The 17,222-nt window shown below is 35.9% G+C and overlaps 2 protein-coding genes across 2 annotated transcripts in view; one reads left to right on the forward strand and one right to left on the reverse strand.

Moving 5' to 3' along the window:
• Window positions 1-256: 256 nt before the first annotated feature.
• The window catches only part of LOC120779583 (paired box protein Pax-6-like), a 29,702-nt gene continuing 12,736 nt past the window's right edge, over window positions 257-17,222 (forward strand). The window contains exons 1-4 of the mRNA XM_040111926.1: window positions 257-293; window positions 362-424; window positions 7,183-7,356; window positions 15,118-15,200. Of these exons, the coding sequence (XP_039967860.1) occupies window positions 257-293; window positions 362-424; window positions 7,183-7,356; window positions 15,118-15,200 (357 nt within the window). The remainder of the gene's footprint in view (window positions 294-361; window positions 425-7,182; window positions 7,357-15,117; window positions 15,201-17,222) is intronic.
• LOC120779602 lies at window positions 12,162-13,235 on the reverse strand. Its single transcript, XM_040111950.1, has 2 exons — window positions 12,657-13,235; window positions 12,162-12,558 (listed from the first exon to the last, which is right to left on the reverse strand). Exons 1-2 carry the CDS (start codon window positions 13,227-13,229, stop codon window positions 12,532-12,534), a joined length of 600 nt encoding a protein of 199 aa, XP_039967884.1. The 5' UTR covers window positions 13,230-13,235; the 3' UTR covers window positions 12,162-12,531.

Consider the following 17,222-nt stretch of genomic DNA (forward strand, 5'->3'; position numbering starts at 1 on the left):
TTTGAAATTCTCGTGGATTTCATGAAGGCGCATGCCGATTTATCGAAAGGATCACTGAAAACACCAGACGCCAAAAGTACCTCCACTAATTTATGGAAAAATTTAGTTTCCCATTTAAATGCAGCTGGGCCACCATTGCGCGACATTGCGGGGTGGAAAAAGGTAATTCCAATAATTGCACACATAAATTATAAATGTGATTAAATGTAATCAATTAAAGGTTTGGGCAGACTATAAGATTCACTGAAAGGCAAAAATGCGACGAAACAAAAATAATATTTCGGGAACTGGAGGTGGTCCTTCACTTTTCATACCCTTATCACAGTTAGAGCATCAAGTGAGTGAGTTATTGTCAATAGAGGAATCAATAAATGGAATGAGTGGTACCTTGTCATTCGGTGCAGCTACAAGCAGCATGTCAGAGGTAAATGCAGACCCTACCAAACCAAATACACAAAACAGTGAACTACCACAATGTTCCAAAGTGGCATGCACACCTCACAAAAAACAGCAGACTCCTCTTAATACACAAGAAAATGACCTACCACAATGTTCAAATTTGACGTACCCACCGCGCAAAAAGCAGCAGACTCTGCTTGAACAACAAGTCGAAAACCAAATTATATTCCACAATAACTCGATTAAAGTGTTAATCGATATAAATTATAATATAAAAAACATTTTGAAAACATTGAAAAAAAGAAATAAATTAGAAAAACGGAGACTAACCTTTGAAAAGGAAAAATTTCTGAAAAAATTGATGAACAAAAATTGAGAAACTGGAAAATGTAAGTTAAATAACTATATAACTGCGGGAAGTAGAATTAAAAACTACAAATTTAATCTGTAATTATTTAAATTTAATTTTCCTTATTACAATGAAATAAAAGACTGGATTTATTAATTTGCAAATAGTTCGTTTTAATTAAGTTGAGTTACGAGCATTTATCATAATTGTTTTAATATCGTCCCTAATGTTTCTAGCAATAGTAATAAAATTACCACTATTAGGTAAATCTATATTAGTGGTGGAAAATTCTTCTGGCTCAAGTGTAATATTAATTGGTACTTCTACCTTGTACAAAATGCATATATTGTGTAGAGCGCAGCATACGTTCAAAATTTTAACGACTTTTTCAGGCGCATAATGTAGCTCTCTTGCAGATAACAAGCATCGAAATCTTCCTTTCAATACACCAAACACGCGTTCAATTAGTGATCGGCCTTTTGTAAACTGTTGGTTGAAATAGAGTTCGTCAGAAGGTTCTGGCGCATTCCTATATGGTGTTAGCAGCCAAGGTTCAAGAGGATATCCGGTGTCTCCTATAATAATAATAACAAAATCATATACATACATAAGTGTTGCTGAGAGATGTTGATAATTTCTTTTAAAACATCAATATAATGTAATAATATATAACAATTTTATCTTATGGCAATTTAGCCGCCATATGTTATTATTACAGTTATATATACTCACCAAGAATTCGTTCGCTTCTATTTCCATTTTCGTACTTCGTCCTCAAACTTTCACGTTCTCCTGAGAGGTTCCATACGTGGGAGTCATGCGACGCGCCTCCAAATCCACCATTTACTGCCCTTATCTGTATGTTGTGATCACATATCTAAAAAAAAGTTTTAGGTGATTGCACTGGAATCAATATATGTACGTGTATATTATTGTATTTATGAATGTTCTTACCACCATTGCATTTATGCTGTGTTTTAGTTTACGATTAAAAAATAAGTGTTCATTTCGTGATGGTCGTATCAACTGGTTGTGCGTCCCATCAATCACTCCAATTACGCCTGGGATTCCGGACGTCAAGTAAAAGGTTCAATTTGCTTCAATTTTTTCCTCAATGGTCAAGGGAAACACGATACACGATATGCTTTCAGCACAGAGTTTTCTCGATGGCATCGCACACTTCCAAGATGCATCGGGAAACCGATTGTTGGGCTAGCCCTGAATGCCTATCTTGGCCGACCGAGTGTTGATACACGCACTGTGCGAGGAACTTCAAGGTTGTTGACAATTTTACAATTTCTGGAATTGATGTGGTCCTTTGAGCGACTTTTAATTGGGGTCTTATGTTGTCCAAAACATATAAAAACGCGTGCTTATTGAGGCGGAAATTTTGGCATGAAGCTAAAAACACAAAATGTGTAGATGATAAGTACATTTTAAAACCGCAATTTTTTACTAACCTTTTATCGCTTAAAGACATAATGTCCGAATTATCTCGAATAATTCTTCTATCAATTCTTTCCTGAGAATAATAATGATCCCACAATGCCATAGAATTCATTTTTAAATTATTCAACACAGTTTTAACGAACAAATTATTATTATTTTCTTTATTTTGCTCGTTTATACTTTGACATTTTTAGAAGTAATGCCAACTATTACATAAAAAGAAAAAAAAGCAAAGGTGAACAACAATGTTACTGATGCGTAAGCAATACAGAGTATCAGTTGCCTATCGCATCGCATTGGGCTTTAGAATCGCATTGTCTTTCGCATCGCTTTACAGAGTAAGCCCCCTGATATTTATATGTTACAGTGAGAAAATGAGTGAAATTGGCATGCAACCACTCCTACTTCCCATATAACATTATTCTAAATTCCATCTGATTCTTTCACTTTCCAGTATACTATACATATCAAACACCAATAAATATAATGGAATAAAACTTTGCACGAATAGTGTCTTTGAAGTGTGCCACCTTGAGCCAAAATTGTCCAAATCGAACCAAAACTTTTCAAGCCCCTTGGTACCGAATATGTGAAACCCCAGTTCCTATTGCGAACTTCTTATCGAAAATATTGACTGATATGTAAGATATCTAGCAAAATTAAATGAACGTATGGATATACTATAGTTTAATGCCGAAAATATTTGAAATTACATATTTATGTATAACGATTTTCGTAAATCTAACAAACCATATGCCGAACGTATGGGTCAGTGTGGGAGTTATACTTGTATACCATACCTGTATATTTAAAATTGTTTAAAAACATGTATCGAGTATACCTAGGTAATGTTAAAGGTTAATGTAACAAGCCCCGACCTAATACCCTCTATATAGCGATTTCCGCTTTCCAGCTTATTCTAAACTGTTTAGCTTGATCAAAATGTGTGCTATTATATTGAAATGAAGTTTAAGATGTATAAGTTAATAAGATTAATTGTAAACCACCCGGTTTCGTCGAACAATGAATGTTGAAATTTCCTCGAGATATTTCTCCGACTTTGATCCTTACAAGAAGAAAAAGTATGAAATGTTCTATTTCACCTGAACTTAGCCCTTGTTCAATATTTTCTTTGAACGAAGTGCAAACTTTTAAAAATACTAAATTAATGGAATAATAATTTCAAAGCAATTCTTCGTGATCCACCTGTTTGGAAGTCTGAACGCAGTTGTATAGAAGGCTTGTTTTTTATAGTGGGAGGAAGCATCGTAAGCCGGAGTGTGGAACTTAAATCCGCTAAACCTAACTGACTTGCAACACATATTTCTCTCAGGGAACAACCGAATTAAGATTCGTTCGTGGGGGAAAAAAATACTTTTAAGTCTTCTCTATGGTACGGTCAGACTGAGTGATACAAGGTATATGAAATAATAATTTTGTCATATTTTCAGCTAACGCTACGCTGACAGTTTTTCATCTACCAGAGGACTGGCAGATAAGTGCTGTAAAATTTTCCGCCGAAAAATTATCGCCAATTGTAGTTTTTAACTTTTCCCCCTTAATTTAAAAAAACGAGGGCAATAACGAAATTATTCCGAGTCTTTTAAGTATTCTGTGCATGTCGGACAATACGGACTACGGTCACGATGGAATTGAATCGATATCTTTAATAGAATCCATCTCTACTTAGTGGTTAGGTTAGGTAGAAATCTAGGTCCTCATATTGTATATCCATCCACGAGTAACGTAATTGAAAAGTCCCCGGACACATAGATGGCGCTACTAGACAATCGAAATTATTTTTAGTTAGCTTTAACCTAAATTTGACAGCTGTCGGATCATTAGTTTGTGAATTATATCATTTCAAGTGAAGCTCTTTTGTTATTGTGAAAAATGGTCAAAAAGGAATATCGTGTGTTAATAAAGCATTGCTTTTTGGGGTTTGCTGTTGAAGCCAAGGCTTAGATTGATCAACATTATCTGAACTATGCACCAGGGAAATCAGCCGTTGAAAAGTGGTTTTCTAAGTTTGAACCGACGATGCGTCGATATGTGACAATGGGTGAAACATGGCTCCATAATTTCACTTCGCAGTCCAATCGATATTCATCCGAGTGGACTGCACACGCCGAACTCGCTCCAAAGCTTGGAAAAACGCAAAAGTCGGCTAGTAAAGTTATGGCGTTTGCGTTTTGGGATGCGCATGTAATAATTATTGGTTTTCTTGGGAAAGGAAGGACCATCAAAAGCTACTATTACATAGCGTACCGTTTTAAGAAAAAGAGTGCAGTTTCACCAATGAATGCAGCGTGTCCAAGTCAGGGAAAACGATGCCCAAAATTAATAAATTGGTCTTTGGACTACTTTCGCACTCACCGTATTCTCCAGATCTGACTTCAGCTACTATGTGCTGTTCTCAGGTCCAAAAAGATCGCTGAGAAGAAATTTTCGTCAAATGAAGAGGTGATCGCCGAAACTAAGACCTATTTTGAAAGAAAGAGCAAATTGTACTACACAAAAAGGGTTCGAAAAGTTGGCGGTAGACCGGAATATGTATGTGAGTAGTAAAATCGCGAGAATTCGTCTCCCTAGACGTCAATGGGCGGCACACTAGCTCGAACTTCAGCAACGAGCTAGATATGGTTCTGAAAGCAATTGCAACTCGTATAGTTGAAAGCCTATGCACTGTATTTATATGTTTAGCATATGATATACATATTATTATGTCTAGTGCCTGCCTTGAGGTTGGTAACGCACACAATATTACAGAACGTATTGATTTGAGAGTATGCATAGATTTTGCCTGCTTTATCGTTATTTTTATACTCTCGCAACAAAGTTGCTAAGGAGAGTATTATAGTTTTGTTCACATAACGGTTGTTTGTAAGTCCTAAAACTAAAAGAGTCACATATAGGGTTATATATACCAAAGTGATCAGGGTGACGAGTGGAGTTGAAATCCGGATGTCTGTCTGTACGTCCGTCCGTCCGTGCAAGCTGTAACTTGAGTAAAAATTGAGATATCATGATGAAACTTGGTACACGTATTTCTTGGCTCCATAAGAAGGTTAAGTTCGAAGATGAGTAAAATCGGCCCACTGCTACGCCCACAAAATGGCGAAAACCGAAAACCTATAAAGTGTCATAACTAAGCCACAAATAAAGATATTAAAGTGAAATTTGGCACAAAGGATCGCATTAGGGAGGGGCATATTTGGACGTAATTTTTTTTGGAAAAGTGAAAAGCCCCCTACTAAGTTTTTTGTACATATATCGGAAACTACTATAGCTATGCAACCAAACTCTATAGAGTCGTTTCCTTCAGGCCTTTCCATATACAGTTCAAAAATGGAAGAAGTTGGATAATAACCACGCCCACCTCCCATACAAAGGTTATGTTGAAAATCACTAAAAGTGCGTTAACCGACTAACAAAAAACGTCAGAAACACTAAACTTTACGGAAAAAATGGCAGAAGGAAGCTGCACCCAGGTTTTTTTTTTTAAATTGAAAATGGGCATGGCGTCGCCCACTTATGGACCAAAAACCATATCTCAGGAACTACTTTACCGATTTCAATGAAATTCGGTATATAATATTTTCTTAACACCCTGATGACATGTACGAATATGGGTGAAATCGGTTCACAACCACGCCTTCTTCCAATATAACGCTATTTTGAATTCCATCTGATGCCTTCTCTGTATAATATATATGTACATACATTAGGAACCAATGATGATAGCGGAATGAAGCTTTACACAAATACGGTGTTTGAAAAATATGTAAATGACGTATAATGAATCTCGATTATCACTTTATCATGCGAAAGTATAAAATGTTCGGTGACACCCGAACTTAGCCCTTCCTTACTTGTTTTCTTAAATTTTAGTTTGGAGTCTGATAATACTCCCAGATGCAACGGCGGCTGTGAAATAATCTCGCACCTTCCTATATACAAGTATATTCCTATTCCTTTTATAAACTTTCTCTGTGCTTGCAAGACTTTTTTTTCGGTTCAGCCAGCTAACCAGAAAACCATTAATTTGGTTGATGTATTCTTAGTACTCCGTCATATATTAGGTTCCACAGTAGTAGCCTAAAACCGAGCCATGCGGTACTCCATTCGAAATAGAGTAGATCTGAGTGCTCTCGCCCATGTAGAATAGCCATGTTTTGGGTTCCTAACTCAAAGCGGTTTCACAGAGGTCGGTATTATCAAAGTTCTTCAGGTGACTTTTTTGGTTTTATGACTACAAGGTGCGTTCCAAAGTAAACAGGATCTTAAAAAAAAGCAGGACAAATGGTTTTTTCAGCAAAATCAATTTATTTTATTCAAAATAGTCTTCTTCTGCTTCAATACAGCTTTTTGCACGGTCCAAAAACATGTCGAACGATTTTTGATGAATTCACGCACAGTTTCGAAGGAATTTCCGGTGATCACGGATTTTGATTGGCCCATATGTTGATCGTCATTTATGTATTCACGACCAGTTTGAAAACGTTGAAACCACTCGTGCACTCTTCTGCGGGATAGGCAATCATAGCCATAAACTTGTTTCATCAATTGAAACATTTCGGTAAAAGTTTGATCAATTTTAAAACAAAATTTAATGGTGGCTCTTTGTTCGAAGCTCATTTTCGCACCGATAACACAAACATACTGTCACTTAAAACGCAATAACTTCACTTGCAATATACGAAATGTCATAAAATTCTCACATATAGATGGCGCCACTATGGGGCACCAGATTCAAAAAGTCCTGTTTACTTTGGAACGCACCTTGTAGAACCAACCGCTATACCTTCCCCAGATCGGAGAACATCCCTTCTATTTTACACAAATTGTAAGTTTTACCTTTTTGATTTGTTACTTTCTGATGTTTGACAAATTAAGATATATTCTATTACATTTATATATGAGTAAGTTTAAGTGTATGTATAGCGATACCAAAGCAACGAATAAAAGTTATTTCATTTTTCTAGATATATTCTCGGGTGAAGTGTCACATCCCAATTCTCATGAAAGTACTTCCGACGGCAATTCAGAACACAATTCATCTGGTGATGAGGACTCTCAGATGCGATTGCGTCTTAAACGGAAGCTGCAGCGCAATCGCACTTCTTTTACAAACGAGCAAATCGACAGTCTGGAAAAAGGTAAGTGTGCCCTAAAAGCAAGATAAGGGTACTCATTAAATGTGACGTTTATACTTGTATAATAGTGACAAAATGGCACTTTGGGTTAAATAAGAGCTCCGTGGCAATATTGTAATAATTCAGCTGTTCTTCATTTATCCATAGTCGTTTTTTCTATAAATATTTCTGCTTTAATGGCGTAGCGGAGGATGATGGAGCCATGTGTAAAAGTTCACGCAAGTGAGGAAAGTTCTCTGATTGCCATTCACTTGAGAGTGACCAGAAACGATTATTTAACATATGGCTCAAGCCAAGTATCCTCTGGGTAGCCAGAAAACATCGATTTGAAGGCTAGCTAAAGTGAGGAGGCGAAACACTCCCCCAAAGGGTTGTGCGCAGAGTTTGATACCCGCCACGTAAAAAACACTATCAATTAAAAGAAGAAAACAGCCTCGGATAAACATTTAAGGGATAGTCTCAGTGTGAAATTTTCGGAAAATCGATTTTTTTTGTTGCGTTATCGGATAATATACACTTCTACAAAAAACTGTCGAAAAAAACACCAAAATCGACCAAAACTTTTTGTTCAAACCTCCGCCATTTTGTCAAATTACAAAAAAAAAAAAACAGAAAAGCTGCCATAGCGCTATAGCGACTTTTCTACACATTTATTATCTTTTTGAAATTTTTGTTTTAGATCAAAATTGCGGCCGCAATCGTGGACTTAGTACCTTTTTTTTACGTATTATTTCCACAATTTATTTAACTATTATACACCCAATAAATAAACATAAAAAAAAAAATAATTTTGTAATCGTCATGACTGTATTTATTTATAAAAAAAACCAGACCGATTAGTAAATTTCAACATATAAAAAATCGCATAAGTCAGGAATTTTTCAGAGAGTCACAATTCACTTTAAATAATGAAATAATACAAAATTATATTTAAATAAACTCCAATTTGCAGATAAGAAACCAAAAGGCGAGAAAATAGTAACAGTTGATTGTGATTTCCGTAAAATTGCCAAGAATGCCACTGAAAATAGTAGTCTCACATAGTTCCAATTCTGTTGCTAAATAAATGCTAAAAGTTTGAGACATTAAATGAGTGCAACTGATATACATATTTTATGAAACTATTGCCAATATTAAAATTTTATTTTTGTCTATAATAAACTATGTACGACCCATACTGCTATCACGCAATATACATTATTTTATATTGAACATAACTGTATCAGAAAATATTTCGAAAAACACAAATGTCTAAATAAGTAAATAAGAATATCACATTGGGGATATAGTTTCATTCAGTACTTTCGGATCAATTTTTTATACCCGAAACAAAGAAACACAATTTCATGATTAAGCGACGCGAAGTTTTTATATACACTCAGTCCTTTTTTTACGCGATTTTTGGTTCTGCCACTAATCGCGTAAAAAAAAATCGCGTAAAAAAAATCGCGTAAAAATGGTTAGTTTTCCAATATTAACTGACGAATTGGTTCCGAATATAAAAAAATATCGCGTATAACAAAATATACGCGCAAAAAAATATTCAAAAACAATACAATAAGTTTCAAATTTCAGACTTATGATTTATTTATTCGTAACAAAATAAAAATTACAAAACAAAAACCATATATAAAAGAGAAGAAAATAGAAAATAGGTAGATTTTGTGATGGCCGGAATCAATTAATTTAAACTTTTATTTCGTACGTGCGCAGCACGTCTCGCTTCGTTGACAGTCAGTTTAAAAAGAACGATAAAACTCATTCGCCCAGCAAAGCACACAAGACATTCCCAATTGACAATTGACACTTCTTACAGCAGTCGTTCATTCTATTACATTCATCGCATTCTCTTACATTCTATTACATTCTATTGCACTCTTACAGTTCGGCCGTCCTGACATTAAACCGACCTCGGTTTACTGATAATATATATTTACTTAATATTTGTTATTCTTGTTTTTTGTTTTTTTTTTTATATATATGAATATCTTAACTAATATTAATATCGGAAGTGTTGTCTTTTCTCACCTCTGGCACACATTTAGAGTCTGGATTAATCCATAATTTCAATTTACTTGCTTCTAACACTCCATCGTACGGCAGTTGTGTAATTTGACACCCCTCTATATCCCGTATCACATACCGATCATTCGGAAGTTTTTTATATATTACGTAAGGACCGCGAAATCGCTGAATCAGTTTTTTGTTATTACCCGCCGTGGTATCCACATTTTTAATAACCACAAAATTCCCCACTGAAAATTCGGGTGCCGCCCTGTGGTGTTTACCGAAGTACTTAAGGTTATACTCTTGAGATTTTTCTATGTTATTCAGCGCCTTTTTTCTCATATCGTATAAGTCTGTTAACTGTTCATTCGACTTCTCTTCCAAATATTCCGTCAGTTCGTCTACTATTTTACCTCGTTGTCCTATCCCAAACAGAAGTGCTGAAGGTGTATATTTTGTGGTGGAATGTACTGAATTGTTAATGGCATATTCTATCTCAATTAATTTTTTTGCCCAATCCGCATGTTTAAGAGGTTCTGATAATTTTGCTAACATCGGTGTCACTACTTCATTCACTCTCTCCACTTGTCCATTTGCTTTCGGGGATGCGGTTGCATTTCGCACTTGAACTATGTTGTGCTTTTGCAAAAACTCTTCAAATTCTGCTGAAGTGAAGCACGTTCCTCTATCATCTATTATTCTACGTGGCCTACTGTAATTCATAAAATAACTTTCTAATGCACTGCAGACTTCTCTTGTACTCGTTGCTGTTGCAGGGTATAATTTCACATATTTTGTAAAGGCATCGATGACCACTAAAATGTACTTCTTTTTGATATTATCGACGGAAGGGGCCTAAGTGGTCCACATGAATCGTATCGAAAGGTATCGGTATTTTGGGAATACTGTGTAGAGTTGCTGCATTATTATTTGAAGATGCTGAATAGTAAATACACTTTAGGCAATTTCGAATAAAATTATGTACGTAAGTTTTCATCTGCGGGAACCAATAATATTTTTTAATTGCTGTACAGCACTTTTCTGTAGCTAAGTGGCCCATTTTCTCATGCGTCGTTCTAATTATATTATTTATCATTTCATCAGGGACATATAGCTGTGAGTGACCTGCAGGTGATTTATGGTACACCAACCCATCTTTCAACTCAAAATTTTTCACTTCAGATTGTTCTAAGTTTTGTCGCAGTTCTACAATGCGGGGGTCTCTATTTTGCGTAACTTGCAAGTGAAAATCTAATTCCGCAGTGTCAATGTATGCAATTGTTTGATTAGTTCTACTTAAGGCATCCACGTGAGCCATGGATGTACCAGGTCTATGCTGGATTGAATAATTATAATTTTCTAAGAACAATGCCCATCTAGCAATTTTGCTGAACTGCTTCTATTATTTAACGTCATAGCCAACGAATCACAGTCAGTAACAATTTTGAACGGAATGCCCATTAAGTAAGTATGGAAGCGCTTAAGTGCATAAATAATTGCTAAAGTTTCTAATTCGTAACTGTGTAATCTAGATTCAGGGGCGGAAGTAGTTTTTGAAAAGTAAGAAATCGGATGAAATTTTTTGTCATCTTGTTTCTGAAGTAACATTGCCCCAAAACCCGAGGCACTGGCATCGCAATGTAATTCTGTTTCAGCTTCAGGGTTGTAAATCGATAAAATAGGGGCCTCTAACAATTTTGTACGCAAGGTAGTGAAGGCTTGTTTGCACTCTTCAGTGAACTGAAATTGTTCATTTTTCTTCAATAATTTAGTCATTGGACGGGCAATCTTGGAGAACGAGGGTACAAAGCGGCGGAAGTATGAAAAAAGACCATGGCAACGTTCCATTTCCTTTCTATTCTTAGGTTCTGGATATTCCTGAATTGCTTGCAAGTGTGACCGTTTGGGTGAAATGCCAGCAGAGTTGGCTAAGTATCCTAAGTATTCTAATTCGTCGTAAGCAAATCGGCATTTTTTGGGCTGAATTCGAAGACCGTTTCGAGCCAAAATTTCAAAAAGTCTCTTAAGGGTTTCCAAATGAGACTTAAAATCTTTCGAAGCTATTAAAATGTCATCCATAAATACTACCACTAACCCCTCTTTGATGAGGTCACCTAAAATCAATTTTACGAAGCGCATAAATTCAGCAGGAGCGTTGCATAAACCGAAGGGCATATATAAATATTCGTATTGACCATCAGGAGTCACGAAGGAAGTGTATTTTATTGAATCAGGATGCATCTTCACGTGATGATATCCACTTTTTAAATCAATAACCGAAAAATAACTTTTCCCCCCCAAGTGTTCAATGCAATCGTCGACTAATGGCATAGGAAAATTATCGCGTATAGTTATTTTGTTCAGTGGTTTATAATCTACACATTTCCGGAGGGAGCCATCTTTTTTCGGTACAGGTACTATTGCAAAGGCATAAGGTGATCGACTTGGTCTAATTATTCCTTCTTTTAACAAATCATCTACTATTGCTTTTATTTCATTTCTCTCTTTATGGCATAATCGTCTTGGTCTACAGTATATAGGAGTTTCATGCGTAAGGTTAATTTTCATAAGATATTCTAATGGCTTAACTTTTTCTGAAGGAAATTCGAAATAAACTTCTGTTATTGTTTGTCGCAACTCTGATGACAACCTTGACGGAAGATGTGGATTAATGTCTAAGGAATTCAAATCGGAAGGCACAATAGCACATAAATTTGCAAATTCTAACTCCATCGGGCTGATATTTGACTTTTCTTCAGTGTGTTTCACTATTATTTTCTCTTTCTCCTTTGTAACACCCCCTTGATTAAGCGATTCAATTGTACTCTTTGTGTGACAGAAGTGAGTGGCCAATAAATCAAATGAACACAGAACATCAGTAAGTTTTGACTCTAACTTCGTACAAATGGCAGCTTTATTTAATTCTTTCAATCTTTTCGTATCATAAATGTATTTTATTTGACACATTGTAATATTTGCTTTTTCATAAAATCACGGCCTACAAGCATCGGTATTGACATAAGATTATTCGGCAAGGTTAATAATTTCTGATTGATTGATTGATTTCGGAAGTTTATTTTGCAATTGATATTCCCATACGTCTTGAGTCTATCATTTCCTAGGCCATTGTACTGAGTCTCTTTCAATTGATTTGGTAATTCGAATGGAACTTCACTCCGTTTGATTAAACTGCGGGGGCTGCCCGAATCAAATAAACAAAAAATATTTTTATTTAATTTAAAGTTTTTACTGTGTTCACTGTGTTCACGGTTAGACTTATCAAAAACAACACTTACCATTTGCATTTCACTAATTGGTTCCACTCTAGCATCATTCATTCCGTTGGCATTAAGGACGGCAGCAACAGTGGTACGGTGTGGGCATTCACGATACACATGTTCGGTGGATGAGCACTTAAAACAGGAGTTCGCTGGTCGTTTCGGCAGTGGACATTGGCTTTGATAATGCCCGAATTTGGAGCAATTGTAGCATCGGATTGTTTCCATGGTTGGAGCTGCGGTAGGGCGAACTGACGTGGCGTTGGCCGCATTTGATCGATGAGTTGTTGGCTGAAGTGCACTGGCCGCATTACGATTAATTATTGCTATTTGTTTTGATCCTAATGGTGGTTGGAAGCGTAGACGTTCATATCGTTCCGCAAATTCCTTCAGTTCATTAATAGAGCGTGCTGGAAACAAATGACCGATTCTTGATGAAGTGTCACCTGTTCCACTAATAATCATTTCGATCAATTCGTCTTCCGTAATTTTTGAATACATCGCTATCTCTTGCATATCCAAAATGTAACGATGGGTGGTTTCATCAGGGCGTAAGCGTCGATTTTTCAGCAGTTGATACACTTCATTCATTGTGCGCATGCGCAAATTCACCAATAAGTTTAGCTTTGAGCTCTTCATAATCGGATACCGTAATCGTGCGTGCAAAAACCTGGGCTGTTCCACTCAACATACGACGACATGCAATGAATTTCATACGCTCATCGAATTGCAGCATTGCAAAAGCATCATCAAGTCACTAATCCACTTATTCACATCGTAATGGTCATCGGCTGTAAATTTAGACATCATTGATTCAATGACACTTACGTCAGTCCAACGGGTTTTGCAGCAGGTGCTTGCTGTTGTAGCGTAAGTTGATTAATCTCTGCTTGAAGCATCAACAGTTCGCGTTTTTTACGCAATTGGATCAGCAATCGTTCGGTCTCATCTTCGTCCAAATTGTTTGAAATTGTAGCACTTGGAACAACGGTATTCATTTGCACGGTTGTTACAGCAGTGGACAATTGGGCACTTGTTGTAGCAGTAGCCGATGGACCACTTGAAACAACAACACTCATAGCGGGGTAGTTACCAATGCACGTGTATCAGCAGTTGACAATTTAGCACTGACATAAGCGGCAGTTGTTGTTACATCTGTAAGCACATTTGAATTTTGAACACTCGTAGTGGCGATGAACGTAGGTACACTCGTAACAACAGGTTGAATTGATTGCACAATCGTAGCGGGAATTGAAGTTTGAGTATTTTTGTCGGCGGCGGCATCTGGATCTTCAAGGGCATTCGCGTTTTCCTCTTTTTCACTTGCTTTCGTTACCTCGGAAATGTATTCATCATATAGCGGTCGCAACTGGTTCATCGTGGCATCAGGATCGAATTGAATACCCGTTTGCAGTAGCACTTTCATGACTTGGGCACGTGATAACAAATTCGACATCGTGGCAGCAACAACAACAATCAGGAAAAAAAAACGTGGTAAATGCACTGTCTACAGAAAACGTGAAATGAAAAACGAAGAATTCTGGTTTCGGCAGTGTTTTTTTTTTTTTTTTGTGTTTAATTATGCGGCAGTCGATTTAAATTAACTCCATCCCACTTCTGAGATGTGATGGCCGGAATCAATTAATTTAAACTTTTATTTCGTATGTGCGCAGCACGTCTCGCTTCGTTGACAGTCAGTTTAAAAAGAACGATAAAACTCATTCGCCCAGCAAAGCACACAAGACATTCCCAATTGACAATTGACACTTCTTACAGCAGTCGTTCATTCTATTACATTCATCGCATTCTCTTACATTCTATTACATTCTATTGCACTCTTACAATTTATTGAAAAAACCGTTGAATGCTGTTTAATAACTGTCATTATCCGTAGTGGAAATTATTCTTAGCCGCTTATTTTGATGGCCGGCACTGATATCACTGGAATTTGTATCAGAATCAATAGTAGGAACTATGGATTGATGTTCTGATGGACTTAGCATCTCCAACTGAGTTTGCACCATAAATTCAGTTAATTTTGTTTGAATGCTTCTTTTAGGACCCAATAAATTCCGATCTAGTTCTTTATATCGTAACATGCAGAGACTGAATTCTTTTTGAAAAATTCGTGCACGTTCGGCGTCAGTATCATTTGCTACAAAATAATTTTCCAATTCTGCTGCAAGTCTAAGACCAAGCAAAAAACGAAAAAAGCAATCGCGTTAAAGTGAGAAATTCGCGTAAAAAAAGGAATTTGCGCAAAAATAACCGCGTTAAAGTGAAATAGCGTAAAAAGAGATCGCGTAAAAAAAGGACTGAGTGTACTAACTTTTGCTAAAGCTTCGTAATATATTAGTTATTTATTCTTCATTTTAAAGATATAAAATATATTTTTATTAATATTACTTTTTTCATTTTCTGTTACGGAAACTATGCATTTACAATAAAGTTATTTCTTACTATATTTCTAATTTTGCAGAATTCGAGAGAACACATTATCCAGATGTATTTGCACGTGAAAGGCTCGCTGAAAAAATTGGTTTACCCGAGGCACGTATTCAGGTTTGTCTTTTCATTTTTATTTTGAGTTTTAATTACTACTGTTTTATTGTTGCTCTGACTTTTAGTTTGACTTAGTTCCGTTAAAAATCATTTTGTCGAAGAGTGGGCTTAAATAGCTGTAATGTAAAATATATGTATCTACCGCCAATATAACATTACATATATACATATTTATGTTAGGTTGTATACTATATAGTATATATGCGTATACTTTGATAACTTTGACCTATTATATCTAGACCGGTGTAATTCCACCATCGACAATAGTCATGTGAAATTTTTTGAGTTCTTTCCAAAATAGTTATACTAATTACCTGTTTTGACGATATGTAGTACATAGATAAACAACTTAATACTGGCATTATTGTGAAAATTTTAATTATATTTAAAAAGAAGAAGAGACCTCTTAAAATATTATCAGTGCTATAAGATTTTTGTTCACAATCTCAACATTTAGATAAAATAATAAATGTATTGATAACTCGACAACTAACTTTACATACATTTTTATACTCTTGCAATCAATTGCTTTGTTTTTTTCACCTAACGGTTGTACGCATCGTATAAAACTAATCGAGATAGATAGATATACATATGTATATTAGGGTGACGAGAAGAGTTGAAATCCGGTTGACGGCCTGTCCGCCCGTTCGTTCGTCCGTTCGTGCAAGCTGTAACTTGAGTAAAAATTAAGATATCTTGATGAAACTTTGTATACGAGTTCCTTAGTACAAAAAAAATCGAATTCGTAGATGGACTTAATCGGACCACTGCCACGCTCACAAATAGCCTTTAATCGAATTCATATTAAGTGCCATAACTAAGCACCAAATTAAGATATCAAACTGTAATTTGACACTGAGGATCGTAGTAACCAGGGGCACCTGTGAGTAAAAAATTTTGAAAAAGTGGGCGTAGCCTCGCCTCTAATAATTGGACGATGGGCGTGGCACCGCCCACATTTTGGTGAAATCTCATATCTCGGGACCTGGCCAACCGATTTCGACAAAATTTTGTATGGTGCACTCTTTTCATAGTCCTATATTACAGAGCGAAAATGGATATTAACCACGCCTACTACTCATATAGCACAATTTTAATTCTACTTGCTTCGTTCAGTTTATAGTACACAAATCAAGAAGTAATTAATACAACGAAATAAAATTTTGGACGAAAATGCATTTAGTGTATGCCATCTTATGATCAAAAATTGTTATCACCCAACTAAAAATGTTCAAGCCCCTCGATACCGATTATTTCGACCCCCGTACCTAAAGTTGACTTTTGATCGAAAATATTGGCCAATGTGTAAGATATACAATTCAAAATCAGGGATAATCTTTCTCTGATAATGGTGTGTCTGTATGTCAAAAATGGAATTAGAGGGCGTGTTTTACTCATAACAGTGTATCTTTGTGTCTAAAATAGATACATTTGAGCGAAAACTTGACCTATCCCTTATATAACAAATATCAGGATTTCCGAACATCCGGCTGTCTCTGCCCCATAAGGTTGGTTTTATAGTATGTGACTGGTCAATAGAATGTGGCATTGGAAAAATAGGTAAAATCGGGTCGATACTACCCCAAATTCCAAATAATGGTTTTCGTTTTTCTACCAAACAATATGTGTCTGTCGGTATAGGAGTTATATATAAATAAGTTTTTATAAAAATGCTTGGATTTCGAAACTCTGGTTAACGTTTTATACTTTAAAGTATTTCCCTGGCTTTTATACTTACAAGTTGCAAGAGTATAAAATGTTCGGTTGCACCTGAAATTAGCCTTCCTTACTTGTTTATAGTAAGATTGTAAATTGAAGCTTTTACCTTCAGCGCAATAAACTAATGCTAGGTAACGTGTAGGTCATATTTTTCTGCCGAATTTCGGGCAGTCGGGTAAGTTGAATATTAATTCATTAATCTTAATTTATTATTGTACTTGTGTTGAACTTGATGTTCAGTTCGATCAAGAAACAATATGTTATTTTCATTATTTGTCATAAAATGTACAAAACATTGAG

This window comes from Bactrocera tryoni, unplaced genomic scaffold (genome assembly GCF_016617805.1).
Source record: "Bactrocera tryoni isolate S06 unplaced genomic scaffold, CSIRO_BtryS06_freeze2 scaffold_11, whole genome shotgun sequence".
Classification (NCBI taxonomy): Eukaryota; Metazoa; Arthropoda; class Insecta; order Diptera; family Tephritidae; genus Bactrocera; species Bactrocera tryoni.